Source organism: Carettochelys insculpta, chromosome 1, assembly GCF_033958435.1.
Source record: "Carettochelys insculpta isolate YL-2023 chromosome 1, ASM3395843v1, whole genome shotgun sequence".
Lineage (NCBI taxonomy): Eukaryota > Metazoa > Chordata > Testudines > Carettochelyidae > Carettochelys > Carettochelys insculpta.
Window position 1 is genome coordinate 323,351,635 of NC_134137.1, and position 17,219 is coordinate 323,368,853.

The 17,219-nt window shown below is 45.6% G+C and overlaps 1 protein-coding gene across 5 annotated transcripts in view; it reads right to left on the minus strand.

The window, feature by feature from the left end:
* The window catches only part of PPHLN1 (periphilin 1), a 135,160-nt gene that overhangs the window by 106,842 nt on the left and 11,099 nt on the right, over nt 1-17,219 (minus strand). For all 5 annotated transcript variants that reach the window (XM_075014513.1, XM_075014504.1, XM_075014485.1 and 2 more), the window contains exon 2: nt 476-525. In XM_075014513.1, the coding sequence (XP_074870614.1) occupies nt 476 (1 nt within the window). In that variant the 5' untranslated portion in view covers nt 477-525. The remainder of the gene's footprint in view (nt 1-475; nt 526-17,219) is intronic.

Here is a 17,219-nt window from a genome sequence, read left to right on the forward strand (position 1 = left end):
AAGAAAGACACATCAACTAAATAAGATTATGCTAAAATTACACTTAACATTTGTTTTCATCTTGGGTAACAGTAGTTCCAGCTACTAAAACATCAGTCGGGGGCGGGGGAGGGGTAAGGGGGGGGACAGACTACCTAGAACTCCCATAGTACAGACCCTGTACAAAGTTTTTGATGGTGAAAGTCTCCACTGAAGAAAAAAGCAAGATACCCCAAAATGAGAAAACCCACCAACTTTTGGAAGATTAGGTCTTAATGAAACTTTCTGGTGTAACCCCATACCAGGAAAAATTCAAAAACAAAAAGAAAACCAGAAATTAATTGCACTCAGGATTAAAAAAAACAAAAAAGTAGTCACAAAAATCTAGAAAGAAAAAGTACAATAAATAAGCTTAACTGTTACCAGAAGTAGCACTAGTTTAGCTATATATATTTTGCAACACAGCAAAAACATTATTTGTACCTGTCCCACTTACTTTTGTGTTTATTTTATCAACCACTGGTTGAAGTCCCATTCAATTAGTTCCTATGAAGTAAAAAAGAAAAATATATTAGTCAAAAATTTTCAAAAAACCATCAACCCAACCCATTAAAATACAATAATTATGCTCTCTTGCTATTAGTATTCACTAAGAAAATTAGTCTTTTTTTTTTTTCTAATTCAAAACCTAAATAATGGGCTGGAAGAGATTCAATGTTATTTTCTTCCATCTCCCTGAACTAGTGCAGAATGGTCCAACATCCTAGGTCAGTACAACATATAGTCAGTCTACTCAAAAATATCTACCCTTTTATATCTCTACCATACACACCAAATTATTCTAGACTGGTCTGCTAAATTTAATATATTTTAGTTGTTTGAATCTTATCTGAAAGACAGAAATAAGGACTAGCAATATGTGACCAACCAGTACTCCATAGACTACCAGGGGCCCATGAGGCACAGTGTAAGAACATTAACTGAAAACCATTATTACACCTTTGAGTCCTGATTCCATTTCAGTCGGGTCACCAGGGCTTGCATTAGGATTCTTCAGCTTCAGGTACAGGCATAAAGCTAAAGCTTTGGTTTCAGACCTGGATTTTCACAGCTGAAAGCCCCAGGTTTTGGCTGCAGCTCCATTAGGCTCAGGCCCAAGTCCCCCTGCTTTGAGTTGTGTAGTACTTTTTGCTGCCAGAAGGAGTCACCATACAATGAAGTTTGAGAATCTAACAAAAATTCTCCCTTTGATAATTGCAAACTAACTCCCTAAGCGATAGCATTTTCCAGAGCTGTATGAAGTGTCTGTACACACTTATAGCTTCCACAATTTGAACTTGTCTACATTGTAAGTACAAGTGTCTAAACCAGGACAAATCCTAAAATTTGGCCCAGTTTCAGAACTTAGTTAAGAGACTCCTTATTAAAGAAAACTGTTGTAACTAGTATCGGAGGGGTAGCCGTGTTAGTCTGGATCTGCAACAGCAACGAAGGGTCCTGTGGCACCTTATAGACTAACAGAAAAGTTTTGAGCATGAGCTTTCGTGAGCACAGACTCACTTCATCAGATGCATCCAAAAGAGTGGGGACTGTGTTGACACTCCCTTTCAAAAGATCGGAGGGGTAGCCGTGTTAGTCTGGATCTGTAACAAGTGAGTCTGTGCTCACGAAAGCTCATGCTCAAAACTTTTCTGTTAGTCTATAAGGTGCCACAGGACCCTTCGTTGCCCTTTCAAAAGGGCGGATCACTCTTTTGATCTGCTTTTTGGTGTGTGGATACTCTCTTTCGAAAGAAGATCTTCTCGAAGGGCATCTTTCAAAAGATCTCTGTAGTGTAGACGTAGCTTATCAGCCACAATGCAAGTGGCAAGAACAATCATCCAATGCTGCTGCTTAAGAATGATCTGAGTGGAAGCCCTCCAAGGGTAGCAGCCCTCAAAAAAAGAAGAGGACAAGAACAGGATAGAGAACATCACTAACAATCAGGTTAACTACAATACACATACTCCCCCTCATATCAGTGAGGAAGCTTGGGGAGAGAACAAGTAACAGGTACACCTTCCACCTTCACACAACAGCAGGGAGGCTCTGCCAATGGAGTGGATAAATGGAGAGAACGATTCTTCTGAGACCCAGCAAAAGAGGGAGCTAACTACAGACACATACGAGTGAGCATCCACCATGAAAGATGGAACCTGCAAGCAATCATGGGTGACACCCTCTTCTTTCCACTCGCAGACGAAAAGCGAGAGAAGATGCTGCCTTCTTACCTGAACACTGTCCCTACACAGCAAGGCTCCTATTCCTGTCTCTGGAAAGTAAGTTTTATCCTCCAGTCATTTAGGTATCTGGTGAAACTACCCCATCTTTCACTATCTGCAGCTGATAGGAAAGAGCAAGCAGACACACTGATGATCTAATACAGAACAGGGAAGTATGGCACTAACAGAAAAATAAGTAGGAAAATGAAAATGACAGGCTGCAGCAAATACACTGCGGGGTGTGGGGAGGGGAGGGGGAGGGGAAGAGAGGGACCAGACAAGCTGAAGTGAAAAAATACAAACCACTATGATCCTTTATAAGGAAGAAGAGGAAGGGGAAAAAATGAAAAAAAGTCAAAATAAGAAAGATGCAATATCAAAACATGTTTACAAGTAGAAAGTTCACTTGCAACCTGTCAACACTGAATACAATACACACGACTGTTTTATTCCTTTAACAGCTGGAGCCTTTACGGGGACTGAATCTGAAGGAAGCATTTCCTATAGTAACTGACAGAACTTTACATTAAATATATTCTATAATCTTTTTTATTTCCCCCACCAACCTTATTAGTGGATTCATGTCTAACTTTTCAAAGTACAACTGCTTGTACGTTGTATTATTCTTGACCTTGAAAGTTCTCTGTTGCCCAAGCTGTAGCCCTGTAAGCATTTATAAAGTACTTATCAATTTGGTATCTACTGGCCATACATGCATTAAAAAAGATATTAAGAATCATTAAAATCTATTCCTGGTTGAGAATGTTATGAAGTAAATTGATTTAATTGGTCTGATAAAGATACACAAAGCAGCATTAGGTGCTTCATAAAAATTTAAAAACAGTACTATTTTAAAATTTTCCATCACACAAGCTACCATAGCATTAAAACACCTTTATTTTGAGTTACAAAGGAATTTAAAAAAAAAATCTTCCATTGACTTTAGAGGAAGTAAAATTGAGTCTTCATTCTTCATTGTAATTAAAATATCTTGTGTTTATACTGAAGATGTCGCTTAAAGGAAATACTCTGTTACAAATAGCTCCAACTGTAGAAGAGGCCACAGACCTGATTCCCTGCATCTAGTTATTTCTAATGTACCCATTACTGTGATGTCTGAATGATAAGCAGGCTAAAGTTTATAGAACAGTGCTTAATTGAAAGTGTAAACTTGTTATAACTATTGCTTATTCAACACTGAAAAGTAATTCTATGTATTGCCACATCCCAGGCAATTTTAAATGCCATACCTTTGAAAGGTCCCTAACACAAGAACCAACATTAAGGAAAAAACAAATTTAAATTAAAAACTACTAGTCTTTAATAGGTTTATGATCAGAGAAAACCATCTTCAGTAAGGGTTATTTAAACCATTCATGTCTGAAGAGATGTTCACGAACATAAATTTGTAAACAAATAGCTGAAAATGTTGGTCTTCAAATAGGAGATAACTTTAAGTTCTTACATGTGGGATTTTCTAGTGACTCAAGACGGTCTATCAAAAAGAAGCTTAAGGCATATTTTGATTATAGTCTAAGTACCTTCACTGGGAACAGAAATTTGACAATAGATAGCTCTGAAACTTAGAAAAACAAAAAAGATATATTGATACTCAATATATCAGCTGGAAGCTGAAGCCAGACACATTCAAACTACAAATAAAGGCACTATTTCTAAAACCAAAAAGATAATTAGCTATTGAACAGCTTACCAAGGATTGCAGTACATTCTCCACCATGGAACATTTTAAAATCAAGACTGGATGTTATCATAGAAGGTATTTTCTAAGTCAACCATAACTATTGGAGTTGGAGCATAAATTAATTCAAAAAAGTCCTTTTGTCTGTGTTATAAAGGTGTTCGGACTATAAGATCACCATGTTCCCTTCTGGCCTTGAATTTATGAATGAGCAAAGAATTAAGAGGAGGAAATGAGACTTTCAAAAAGGCACAGGAACATAGGCACTTTACAAAATTCTTATTTAAATAAAGACAAGCTCCTATTTTTAAAAATGTAGCCAAAACTCCATTCAGATTAAGGCCAATCACACTTTTTTTGGTCTCTTGCACAAAATATCTGTCAATATTTGAAAAATGTCCAATGACTGGGCTATTTTGAACCCTACTTTAGCAATACACACCAATCATGAAATTCTCCTAATCAGAGGGACTACTCACATTAGTAAGGATTTGCTGGATCAGATCCTAAGATTGTTATACAATATTCAGAAATAACGGTGATATTTAATTTTAGCACAATAAACATTCTCTCAAAGTTGGATACTGTATATTTTGTCTTGTATCCAAACATATTTATCAATGTCACTGTGAAAAATAACTGTTGTGCATTTATTATTAGAGAACTTTGACTTCCATCATTCTTCTAATACAGTTTTCTCCTGTTTTTCTGAAACCTTATGATCCAAATACCATTATCTCTGATAGTATCATAGAGATCCCCTGCCACAGGGAGAATATTCTGTTGCTAAATGGCTACTTTGGCAATGTAGGAAGCCCTCTACATCGCTGCTGTCATGGGCGTGAGTAACTAGGACCATGACAGGAGAGGGCTCCTCGATCAGCCTCTGAGCCAGTGACCTCTGATTCCCTGCAAGTGCAAAGGGCAGAGAAGACTACTGCCATGACCAGGTCTGCAGCCTCTTCTTTCTTGCCCCTTCTGTCTGTAGTAATCCAGGGAAGATAGGCACATTTCTTTAGATGTGTGCTGTAATGTAAGCTGGCCCAAAACTCTGTTTTCCAAAAAGAGACTTGACAATAGTCAAGAGAGACGTGGTAAAGTATGAGTAACATGAAACAGTCAGAGGTAAATTAGGGCATAACCTCAGTCCATGTTGTAAATGTGTTTTGGTCCTAACTGTTTTTTTTACAAGTGTTTTAAATAAAATGATAACATTTTGGAAAATGCCATCTATCCTGATAGTTATCTACCTGGCACTAAGGCAGATACTAAGGTGATGTTTAATGTTAATAGCCAATGACAAAGTAGAAAGTACAGTTGAGGAAATACAAACATGGTAAAAGGAGGATTCAACGATAAGGGGGATTAACAGTAGTTGATTAATAGTAGTAGGCTGATTTTAGATAGGCACACTGATCCACCATCAAGGTACTACTGGAGAAAGGATTATATTCATACTCCTCATCCAGAAGCTGAACAGTGTTTCATGCATCATTTCACTTCAAATGTGAGTTTAAATGGAGTCAATGATTGTGCTGTAATACCTGTTTGCTTAAACCACTATCTTATATGAAATACAATCTTCAGTATTATCATCCAGTGTGTCAATCATAGTCACATGAAATTAATTGATCTGTGACTCCCCTGGAAGCTCACAGTTTAAGTAAATCTGTTAGGTTTCTTTACTTATGTTTAAGCTATTAACTGGGAAAATATCAACCTAATGTTGCAAGTGGCAATGCAGGGAGCCCTCTGCAGTTTTATTGTTATGGGACTGAGCAGTGCTGTGAGAACATAGCTGAAGAGGGCTCCCTGCACTGCTGCACCTGCCCTCTCAATTATCCAAGCGCCCAATTTTCCAAATAAAAGTCCACGTCCCCCATGCTATTTGGATAATTTGGTGTACACTCTGCTGTGCTACTTAGGCCCAGTTTACACCTGAAACAGAGGTCAACCCAACTATATTGCTCCAGGCTGTAAAAATTCTCACACCCTCTGGGATGTCATTAGGTGAACCTAACTGCCACTGTAAATGAAACGAGGCAGACAGAAGAATTCTTCTATTGACCTACTTACTGCCTCTTGGAGAGGTGTGTTTCCTACTTCAATAGAAAAACTCCCATCAATGTAGAAAGTATCTACATTACAGTTTTACGTCAGCATAGACACCCCCTAGTTATTTACTGTGTCAGTTAATGTTGCCTTTGGGTCAGCAGTGATTGATTTTACTGAAGTACTCACTCTGCTAATGGTTTTTCACCATATGTGGGAGACTTATTCTATTAATATAACACAAGCTGCCCCTTTGTGGCTTGCTGCCAAGATTCAGAACAAGGACATTAATCACAGCAATAGGTCTTACTTGATACTAGCACATCAGATCTAATAAAAATGGTTTCTCTCCTCACAGGACAGAGTAGGAGCATGTGATTCACTTGCAACTTTTAGGATTTTGCTTGATAACACAGGGTTTTTTTTTTTTTTTTTTTTTGGTTTTTTTAAAGACTTGTTTGACAAAGGAAAAACATTTAAAAAAATTTTGTTCATCCAGCTGTTTCATTTTCTCAGTAACATGTATATCCGCTCTTCTGTCTGATTCATAAGTGATAGCCATTAACTTTTGCAAAACAGTAAACCCTCCATTTAATGGACTAATGGGCAGAGGGGTGTCCATTATTCCCGCAAGTTAATTAAATGCAAGGGTTTGTTGCCTCCCCAGCCCTGGCGGGTGGGGACCCATAACACACACACACACACACACACACACACACAAAATCCCTGCCACTCACCAAAGCCACTTCTGGAGGACGTCCTGGATCCTGCCCTGCCTCAGATCCCACAAGTGGCTAGAGGCACCCCGCTGTGCACAGCTAAAGGCGCCCCTGGTGCAAGTGGCTGGAGGGCCCACCTTGCGGCCTGCAGGAGCCACCACACGCTGCTCCCACCCTTGTAAGTCCCCCATTTTTTTGGCAGGTGGGGGGCATGATTTAGGATTTGAGAGACCTCAGCGGACTTCAGAAACAATGGGCAGAGGGATGTCAGTTGTTCTCGAAGTAAGCTAAATTAGGGTCCCTAAAATCGAGGGTTTACTGTAGTTCTCTCTCTTCTACAGATTTCTTATCGACGGACATCATCAAAGGAGGAACCCTAGAATTCTCCCTTCATGGCATGAGGTAGGGAATTACCTTATCACCCAAATGTTGCCACTGAGCATTTTGTCACCCTTCCCTCCTTTTGTATTAGTCTTTAGCCAGTAGGTTGAGTCCTCTACTTATTAAATTCATTTGGCAATATTAGTACTATATGTTCAGAAGGAGGTGATCAGGACAGAGAGACTGGGCACATTTTGAAGAGAGAAGTATGGGGTGGAAGGATATTTGGGAATAAGTGGAAGAAATGAGGAGGGAAATTGATACAGCATTCTCTGCAAAAGAATGTAGGGAAGAGAGGAGGAAGTTGAAGAAAGACTATGAAAACAATTAAGGGAAAGATACATTGTGATGAAGGATATGATTTTGGCATGGGCATTTTCATTAAATAGGATGTAGGAAACGAATCAATAAATCAGAGAAATGCATATAGAGCAGCATTTGGAACTCGCAAGTGTTCAGTGCTCTAGGCCCCGGGGACCCTGCAAAGCTAAGTTATGGACAATGGGGCTTGGGCTGAGGCACGAGCCAAAGTAGTTGTGAACATCTGTCAAGTTACAAAATCATAATTATAAACTGCAATGGCAGCTGCTGTTGCAGACCAGATGGGACGGGCCTCAGAATATCTGGTAATATAGACAAAGGTTACTAATATGGATGTGGGCCATAAGGTGGATTTTCTTTAGCAGCCACACAACAGCTTCACCAGTTCACTACAAGGGTACCCCCACAATGGTTAGCGGCAGCACAAGGACCTTGTGTATTCTCTCTGGATTTGTACACCAGCTTCTGGGCATGAAACACAAACAGTCTCACACCTCTGGGTGGACAACTGGCCAGTAGAACCCTCAGGGTCACCCAGTCAAGAATCATCTCCCTTGCCAAGTGACCTCCAAATGGGACTGTATGGACCAATTTTTACAACCCTATGGTACTTCTCTGGCACTAGATGTTGCATATTTGGCTCCCCCAAGTTAGAACCTTTCATCAGCCATTATGCCCTTCCCCACCAGTTCAAAATGGGGTTGATGTTTCAACTGCTTGGGGTCAAGTACCTTAGCGCCAGCCTAGGTGACCCGCTCAAATATTTGTCTCAGGATGGCATAATTTATTTGTTCTTCCATGAAATCCAATCAGCAGGACAGCAAACCAGGGTCTGGCACATGGCAGGAAGCCTGAGTGAATCCAGTCAATCACTCCCTTCATCAAATGGAAGGCCCTTCTCCTGGATGTTGTTCTTTCTTCGACCGTCCTTCTTTCTGTGGCTCTTGGCCACTGAAGCCTTCTCCTACAATCCCAGGTCTCTAGCTCCACTTTCATAAGGGAGGAGTCCTGCCACCCATGTTCCCTCAAATCTTTTCCATCCATGCATGGAATAAATTTTATGTGCACCAAGAGATGTGTGAATGTGTACCAGCAGTAGAAACACACAAACAAACAAACAAAAAATTCTAGCTGTGAGCATCCTGCTAATGAGTTGGGCGGCCTATGAATCTCTCCTGAGTAGCCACACAAGTGCACAGCTTACAGGAAACACTGTTCGCTACCCTTTGATCACTTCTTTGATTAATTTCCAATCTTACAAAGTATGATCAGGTAGAACATGTCTTGTACCTCTACAACCAGAACAGTTTCTGGGTGATCTGGCACAGGCAGGCATATTTCTCTTGCTGGATAGGTTCAGATATCCCAATGAATATACTGGAGCAGCAATGTGCAACCTAGGCTAAGAAGTGGGCCAGGAGTGGCCCTCCTTCATCTCAGTCAGCTGCAAGACTGTTGTAACAAAGACTGTCTTCCAGGATATGGTAGTTTTGTTAACTGCGCTTGTGTGCCTAGAATTTTCAGGGTGTGCCCACTGAACCATAACAATGTTTTGATTGGATGAAGATGGAGCACACTGCTCCCACAGACAATGTTGCGTGCAATCAGCATACACCTAACTTCACATGCCCTTACTTTACATGTGTATCACTTTAGCAATACCCTTAGGAAAAAAATATGTGGACAGAAACCAGCAGAACCCTGAGCATGAGCAAGAAGTAAACAACATGTCTTGTGACCCAAATGTAGAACCCTTCTGGGCCACAGGTTACTCACCACTGCACTGGACTCTATTAAGTCTTAATCTTTATCCTGTGTTCCCACGCCCATCTCATGGGCTGAGGTCTGACTGCAGCCCAAGTTCATCATACTTCATACAGCTATCATTATTTCTTCCAGGGACTCCTTTTTCAAGCCCTGCCACTAGCCATCAAGGCAAGGCCATGACTTGCCCTTCATGGATTTCAGTTCTGAAGTGCCCTCGCTGGCCACACACACAAAGCAGCTCACAGGGGTTATGTGACTGACTCTTCCAGAAGAGAGTATACTGTCAGATGGGGTTTTTAGGCTAGGCCAGGCAGGGCTCATCTCATCTGTGGGTTGCGTACCCCAGTTACCTCTGTCAGTGTTCAAGTAGTGGTATTCCATTGATCTGGGGGGAGGATCAGATTCCCTTGCAGAGTTTCCCCCTCTGGCCCAAGGGACATCAAGTAACTCTTCGCCAATTATACTGTCTCCAACAATGACTTTGACAGACATCTCACAACCTACTCACAGAATTTGGGTGAACTGCTCCATAACAATCTTCTCTGTCACCTGGACCCAGCACACGCTGGCTGGAGCCACTGCCAGCAGCATCACTTCAGGCTCTGAATAACTGCCTGTGGTTGAGAACTTATCAAGGCAGAACTATTGTCCATAGTTTTCAGATAATGCGTTGAAGTGACCTAGGATGACTGCTTCATGTGCACATAGCCCAGGGTAGTTATCTTGTCAAGACCCACATAGATGGTTTGGGCCAGATGTTAAAATGAGGAGCCAACAGGGTGACCTAGTTATCCCTAGGCCACTAGGCTGCCACAGTCAGCCACTCAAAAGTGACCAGGAATGTCTCATGGTCATCTGTGGGCCAGTTTCCCCTCTAATTAATTCTGCCTGTGGATGGAAAATATTTTGTTATGTGCACCAAGGCATGTGCAATATCACAGAAACACATGCTGTGGGCACTCTTCTAATCAGCTGGGCAGCACCTGAATCGCTCCTGAGTGGCCGCCCAAGCAATCAGCTTTCAGGGAGCACTGCTGGGGGCACCATTTTGGTCAGGTTCATAGAAATGGGCAGAGCTGGATTAATGTTTCTCCCCTTTAGTCACTCACGTGTAGGCTTGAGGTCATCCCTTGTGCTTGTAAGAGCATCATCATTGGCTGGAGGAGTGACTGTTATTCCTTCTGCTGTTCAGCTGTCATCTCTCCAATGAGTCCAGTTGCTATTGCTGGCCAGCAAGCTGCCACTGGATTTCAAGAACCCACTTTAGCAGATTCTTAGTAATCATCTGTGGGAGGTTTCTTACTCAACTACCAACTTGGGATCCATATCACGGGATGCATTAACAGGAGTCCTGTGAGCAAGACATGAGAAGTAATTCTTCATCTTGACTTGCCGCTGATTAGATCTCAATGGGAGTCCTGTGTCTAGTTCTGGGTACCACAATTTAGGAAAGGTGTGGAGAAACTGGAGCGAGTCCAGAGAAGAGCAACTAAAATGATTAAAGGTCTTGAAAGTATGGCCTCTAAGATTAAAAGAATAGAGCTTGTTTAGTTTGGAAAAGGAAAGGTTGGAAGGGGACATGATCTCAACTCAAGTACCCAAAAAGGTGTTACAAGGAGGAGAGAGAAAAATAATTCTCCCTAGCCTCTGATGATAGGGCAAGAAACAATGGGCTTAAATTGTACCAAGGGAGGTTTAGGTTGGACATTAGGAAAAAAATTTCCTGTCAGGATGGCTAAGCGCTGGAAGAAATTGCCTAGGGTGGCTATAGAATCTCCATAATGGGAGATATTTAAGAACAGGTAGGATAAATATGTAACAGAGATGGTATAGATACTGCTTGGTCCTGCCATGAGGGCAGGAGGCAAGGACTTGATGACCTCTTAAAGTCCCTTCCAGTTCTAGTACTCTAGGAATATCTACCAGTGTGATGAGATCCTCAGTGTGCTGAGGTTCTCAGCAGTTACCATCCACTCAGTCTTGGGGCAGCAGTAGTAGAGCTCAGGCCATCCCACTCCACTGAACTCCAAACCACAATCCTCAGAAGGCCAGCAATGCTTGGCCTTCAAGAGAGCCCTCTAAATTACTTTCCTTGGGTAACTTGCTACTGATGCTTCCTTCACTCACCTTCTACTCCCAGATAAAGAGAAAAGGAAAAAGGAACCCTGAGTACCAGACCCATAACATACCCTGTTTACAGTTACATTTCTATCAATTAGCCAGTTTTAAATCTATTTAATGTGTGCCATATTATTGATATCCTCCTCATTTTTAATCAAAATGTCATTCAGTATCAAGTCAAATGCCTTACAGAAGTCTAAAAATATCACATCAGCAGTATTACCTTTAACTACGTCGTGATCTCACAATATAAAACATATCAAGTTAGTCTAATAAATCTGTTTTCCATAAACCTATCAATTAACCTTTATAATCAAGTCCCATATCAGGAGCTACATTACTTCTCCCAGAATCAATGTCAAACTAACAGGCCTATAATTACCCAGGTCATCCAGCTTACACTTTCCAAATATTAGTACATCATTTTTCTTCCAGACTTTGGCCATGTCTACACGGGCTCACACGTTCCGGAAGGGGCATGGTAATGAGCGGAGAAGAATAAACAAATCAGGTGCAGGTTAAAACATCTTGTGCCTCATTTGCACATTCCCACAAAATTTCATGTCTGGAAGATCCCCTTCCAAGAACAAAAGCTGCCATGTAGACACGGTTCTTGCAGAAGGAAATGAGTATCCTTTGGAAGGACCCCTGTCTGCAGGGCAGCTTTTGCTTCTGGAAGGGGATCTTCCAAAAGCAAAATCTCATGGGAATATGCAAACAAGATGAGATATTTTAATCCACGCCTCCTTTGCATCTTCAGCTCCACTCATTACCATGCCCCTTTCGGAAGCTGGGGGCCGGTGTAGATGCAGCCTTCTGGAACTTATCCAGGGTTCCAAGTCTTTTTGAAAAATCAGCATTAACAATCCAGTCCTGAATTAACTTTTTCTAAAATTCCTGGATGCAAGTTATCTGGACTGGCCAATTTTAAAATGTCTGACTTTAACTTTTTAACATCCATCTGACACACTAGTAAAACAGAAAGAATGTTATCGTATGAAATGTTTATACAGTAAACCCTCGAGTTACGAGGGGCTTGCATTTCTGTACACACTCCCCCATTGAACCTGAATTTTTGTGCAAGTCAAGGGGAAATGGAAACCTGGCGAAAGAAAGGTTACTCACCGTAGTAACGGTGGTTCTTCGACATGTGTCCCCGTGGGTGCTCCACATTAGGTGTCGGGCTCGCCCGGCGCCGCAGATCGGATCTTCCAAGCAGTTTCTGCCGGACCGCGCATGCGCCGGTGCGCGCCGCTCCCCCGCGCGCTCCCGGCCATGTGCGCGATCCGGTCCCCGCCAGTTCCTTGACCAACCGCCTCGGATGCTCCTGCAAAACACTAAACAGAGATCCGGAGCGGGGAGGATGGGCGGGTAGTGGAGCACCCACGGGGACACATCTCAAAGAACCACCGTTACTACGGTGAGTAACCTTTCTTTCTTCTTCGAGTGTCCCCGTGGGTGCTCCACATTAGGTGACTACCCAGCAGTAACCCAAGATAGGAGGTGGGTAATCGGATTATGTGCAGCTTGTCCCCGAGAGGACCGCTGCCGAGAGACGGGTATCCTCTTGGAATACCCTGTGAAGGGCGTAATGTTTGGCGAAGGTGTCACAGGATGACCAGGTCGCCACTCTGCAAATGTCTTTTAGCGCAACGCCCTTGAAAAAAAAGGCTGTTGATGCTGCCACCGCCCTAGTGGAATGAGCCCTGGGCGTGGCCAGTAAAAGAGTCTTTTTGAGTTTGTAGCACATTTTTATGCAAGATACGATGTGCTTAGAGATTCTCTGCGAAGAGAGACATTCTCCTTTTGATTTGGGAGCGATAGAGACTAGGAGCCTATCCGTTCTCCAGAAGGACTTGGTCCTGTCCATATAGAAAGCTAGCGCCTCCTCACGTCCAGGAGGTGTAGGCGCGCCTCCTTCTTAGAGTTATGAGGCTTTGGATAAACAAGGGTAAACAATAGGTTCGTTAGTATGAAACTCAGAAAGAAACTTTAGGAACAAGGGCTGGATGCAGCCGTATGGTTACCGCCTCCTTGGAAAAACAGCGCAGGGTGGCGTTGCCATAACTGCCTCAAGCTCGCTCACCTTGCGAGCTGACGTGATTGCGAGAAGAAAGGTCGTCTTCATCATAAGGAGGCGGAGGGAAACCGTGGCCAAAGGCTCGAACGGTGGTCCCCTTTTCGCATTAAGCACCAGGTCCAAGTTCCACGGAGGTGGAAGCGGTTTCTGAGGGGGGTATAGGCTTACCAGCCCTTTGAAGAACCTGGTAACCATGGGATGGGCGAACACCGTGTGCCCTTCCTCTTCATGTCTGAACGCCAAAATGGCAGCCAGGTGGACCTGAAACGAGGATAGCGAGAGTCCTCCTCTCTTGAGGTCCAGTAAATACTGTAATATCACAGCCATAGGCACCGAAAGGGGGCTAGCTGTTTGGTAGAACACCATGCCGTAAAGCGAGTCCATTTCTGCTTGTAGGTCTTCCTGGTGGAAGTCCTCCTGCTACTTTCTAGGACTTGCTCCACTTCCTCCGTACATGTGCTCTCTAGGGAGCTGAGCCATGGATTAACCACGTTTGTAGTCGCAGGCCTTGGGGGTGCGGATGCACTATGGACCCCTGGGCTTGCGTGAGCAGATCCAGCGCCACTGGAGGGGACATCGGTGGCCGGTCCGACATGCGCAGGAGTAGGGGGAACCATTGCTGTCGATCCCACGTTGGGACTATCGGGATCATTCAGGTTCCTTCCCTCCTGGCTTTCTGCAACACTTTGTGGATGAGCACTGTGGGAGGGAAAGCGTAAAGCAGGGGGCCCCTCCATGAGATCGCGAAGGCGTCCCTCAGGGACCCCCATCCCAGTCCTGCCCTGGAGCAGAATCGTGGGCACTTCTTGTTGTGCTGAGTAGCAAACAGGTCTATCTGGGGAAAACCCCATGCGTGGAAAAATCGGTTGCAGCAGATCGGGACGGATCTGCCACTCATGCGTGAGAGCGAAACGCCTGCTCAGCTGGTCTGCCTTCACATTGCGAGCGCCTGGTAAGTACGAGGCTTTCAAGGTTATATTGTTGGCGATGCAGCAGTTCCACAACCGGACTGCTTCTACACATAAGGCACGGGACCGAGCTCCTCCTTGCCGATTTATATAAAACATGGTGGAGGTATCGTCTGTACTGATCCCGACTACCTTGCCTTTCATTTGGTCTCGAAAGTGTCTGCAGGCGTTGAACACTGCTCTGAGCTCCAGTATATTTGTGCGCAGTGACTGCTCCATGGAGGACCACAGCCCTTGCGTCACCTCTTCGCCCATGTGTGCTCCCCACCCTATGAGGGAGGCATCTGTAGTAAGAAAAACCAATACGTGTGGTTGGTGGAAGGGTACCCTTGTTAGCAGGTTCCCGGGGTTTACCCACCATTGCAGGGATTTGCGCACCTCTGTTGTGGGCAACGCCATCCTGTGAACAGTGTGTGCTGCCGGTTTGTATACGCTCGCCAGCCAATGCTGCATGCTGCACATGTGTAACCTGGCGTTCTGTTCTATGAAACGTCACTGCTGCCATGTGGCCCAGCGGCTGTAAGCACGTCAGAACCGGCACCATAGGGCTGAAGGTGAAGTCTTGCGCGAGGGAGCCAATGGCCCGAAAGCGAGTCTCTGGTAGATACGCCCTCGCTGTAATAGAATTTATGCGTGCCCCTACGAACTCTATGTGCTGTGTGGGGTCTATCTTTGATTTTGTCAGATTGATAAGCAGGCCGAGCGAAGAGAACGTGCCTGCTGTGACACATATTATGCGTAGTACCTCCTCCTTCGAGGCCCCTTTGAGTAGGCAGTCATCCAGATACTGGAATATAAATACCCCCTGTCTGTGCAGGTAGGCTGACACCACTGCCAAGGTCTTGGTGAAGACTCTGGGGGCTGAGGAGAGCCTAAACGGTAGGACCTTGTAAGTCGAGGGCTGCGAACCAATCTCCATCGTCTAGTGCCGTAAGGATGGAGGCGTTTGTGATCATCCGAAAGCGTTGCTTGCGCAGGTACCGGTGAGGCCTCGAAAATCTAAGATGGACCTCCCCGTGAGCAAGTACCTCGAGTAGAACCCTCTCCCTTGCAGTTGCTCCGGCACTCTTTCCACTGCCCCTACAAGCATGAGATGGTCTACCTCCTGCTTGAGCCTCGCTACATGGGAGGCCTCCTGGAGGTGGGGCCCCGGGTGGAGGTCATGGCAGTGGGAGCAACTGGGAGGGGATGGCGTACCCCATGGCTATGATCTCCAGCACCCATTTGTCTGTGGTGATCCTTTGCCACTGGTTATAAAATGGTCGGATGATGGCCTTGAGCACTGGTTTCGTGCCCTCTGGAAGCGAGTCCATGAGGGAGGTTAACCTAATGTGGTTGTCGAAATTATGGTTCGCTGGATGCGCTGCGCAATTTGCCATTGGCAACAGTAGCGTGGAGGAGGAGTAGACCTTTCTGCCCAACAGCTCTAGCTTTTTGGCATGTTTGTCTGTTCCCCCACGTTGCGACGACTCCACCACCAAAGAATTTGGTTGTGGGTGGCTGAACAGGAACTCCATGCCCTTCGTCGGCACGAAGTATTTTTTTTTTTTTTTTTCGCTCTCTTGTGGACAGGCAGAATAGTCGCAGGAGTCTGCCATATCATAGTGGCATACTCCAAGATTGCGTCATCAGCGGTATTGCTATTTTGGAGGAGGCTGGAGGTCTCAGATTTTTGAGGAGCTTATGGTGTTGCTCTTGCACCTTTGCTGTCTGGATGCCTTGCGTGAAGGCCACCCTCGTAAAACAGCTCTTGGAACTGTTTGAGATCGTCCAGAGGATGGACGTCCCCCGGGGCCGTAGCCTCATCCGGGGAGGAGAGCGAGGAACCACTGGGGTACGTCTCTCTGGACCCTTCCGGTTCCTGCTGATGATGGTACACCCTCTCACTAGAGGTTTGCGAGGAAAAATCTCGGGGTTCCATAACCAGTCCCCCCTGAGATGCTTAAGTCTCTGTCCCCGGTCGCAATTGCCCTCGGGGGTACGAGATCGTTTGTAGGGATTTTTCCCTAGTAGATTGCCGATGGTGTCTATGCCCTGCGTGGTCCCAGCCAGGGTGAGGCTGGTTGCAGAAATGGAGAAGGGGGCTCCGGGTAGGCTGGGGGGGGACCCCTGCCTTCTAGTTGGAGTCTGCAACATAGCGGAGGGCTGTGAGAAAGCAACTCCACAGCCCTGTGCGGAGAGGGGCTACAATGCCTCCTCTTGTGTGCAGTCTTCCCCCTCCCTTGAGGAGGTAACTCCGCCCCTGACATACAGGGGATCCCGGCCCCGTCCGCACCGAGCTCGGCACACTCGAAGGCGGTGCCGCACGTGCGGTGTCCTTCGGTGCCGGCAGGCTGCGTGCCTGCGCGCTCTGCACCGCCGGTTTTCCGGGGGTCGGTGGTACCGGCGCTTGTTTAGCCGCCGCCCTGCCTGCGGTGCGGGGCGGCTGGCTGATTATCGGAGGCTGAGCCGCTTGCACGTGGCTCTCCGTGCCGCCGCCGATCAGCTGTTGCTGCGGCTGGGGGCTGCTCGCTCCTCCTGTCCCGCTCGCTGTTGCTGCCGGCAGGGATCGGGCTGGGGGGCATACAGGGGATCCGCACCGAGCTCGGCACGCTCGAGGGCGGTGCCGCACATGCGGTGTCCTCCAGTGCCGGCAGGCTGCGTGCCTGCGCGCTCTGCACCGCCGGTTCCCCGGGGGTCAGTGCCGCTGCCCGCGGTGCCACCGGTACCGGCGCTTGTTTAGCCGCCGCCCTGCCTGCGGTGCGGGGCGGCTGGCTGATTATCGGAGACTGAGCCGCTTCCACGTGGCTCTCCGTGCCGCCGCCGATCAGCTGTTGCTGCGGCTGGGGGCTGCCCGCTCCTCCCGTCCCGCTCGCTGTTGCTGCCGGCAGG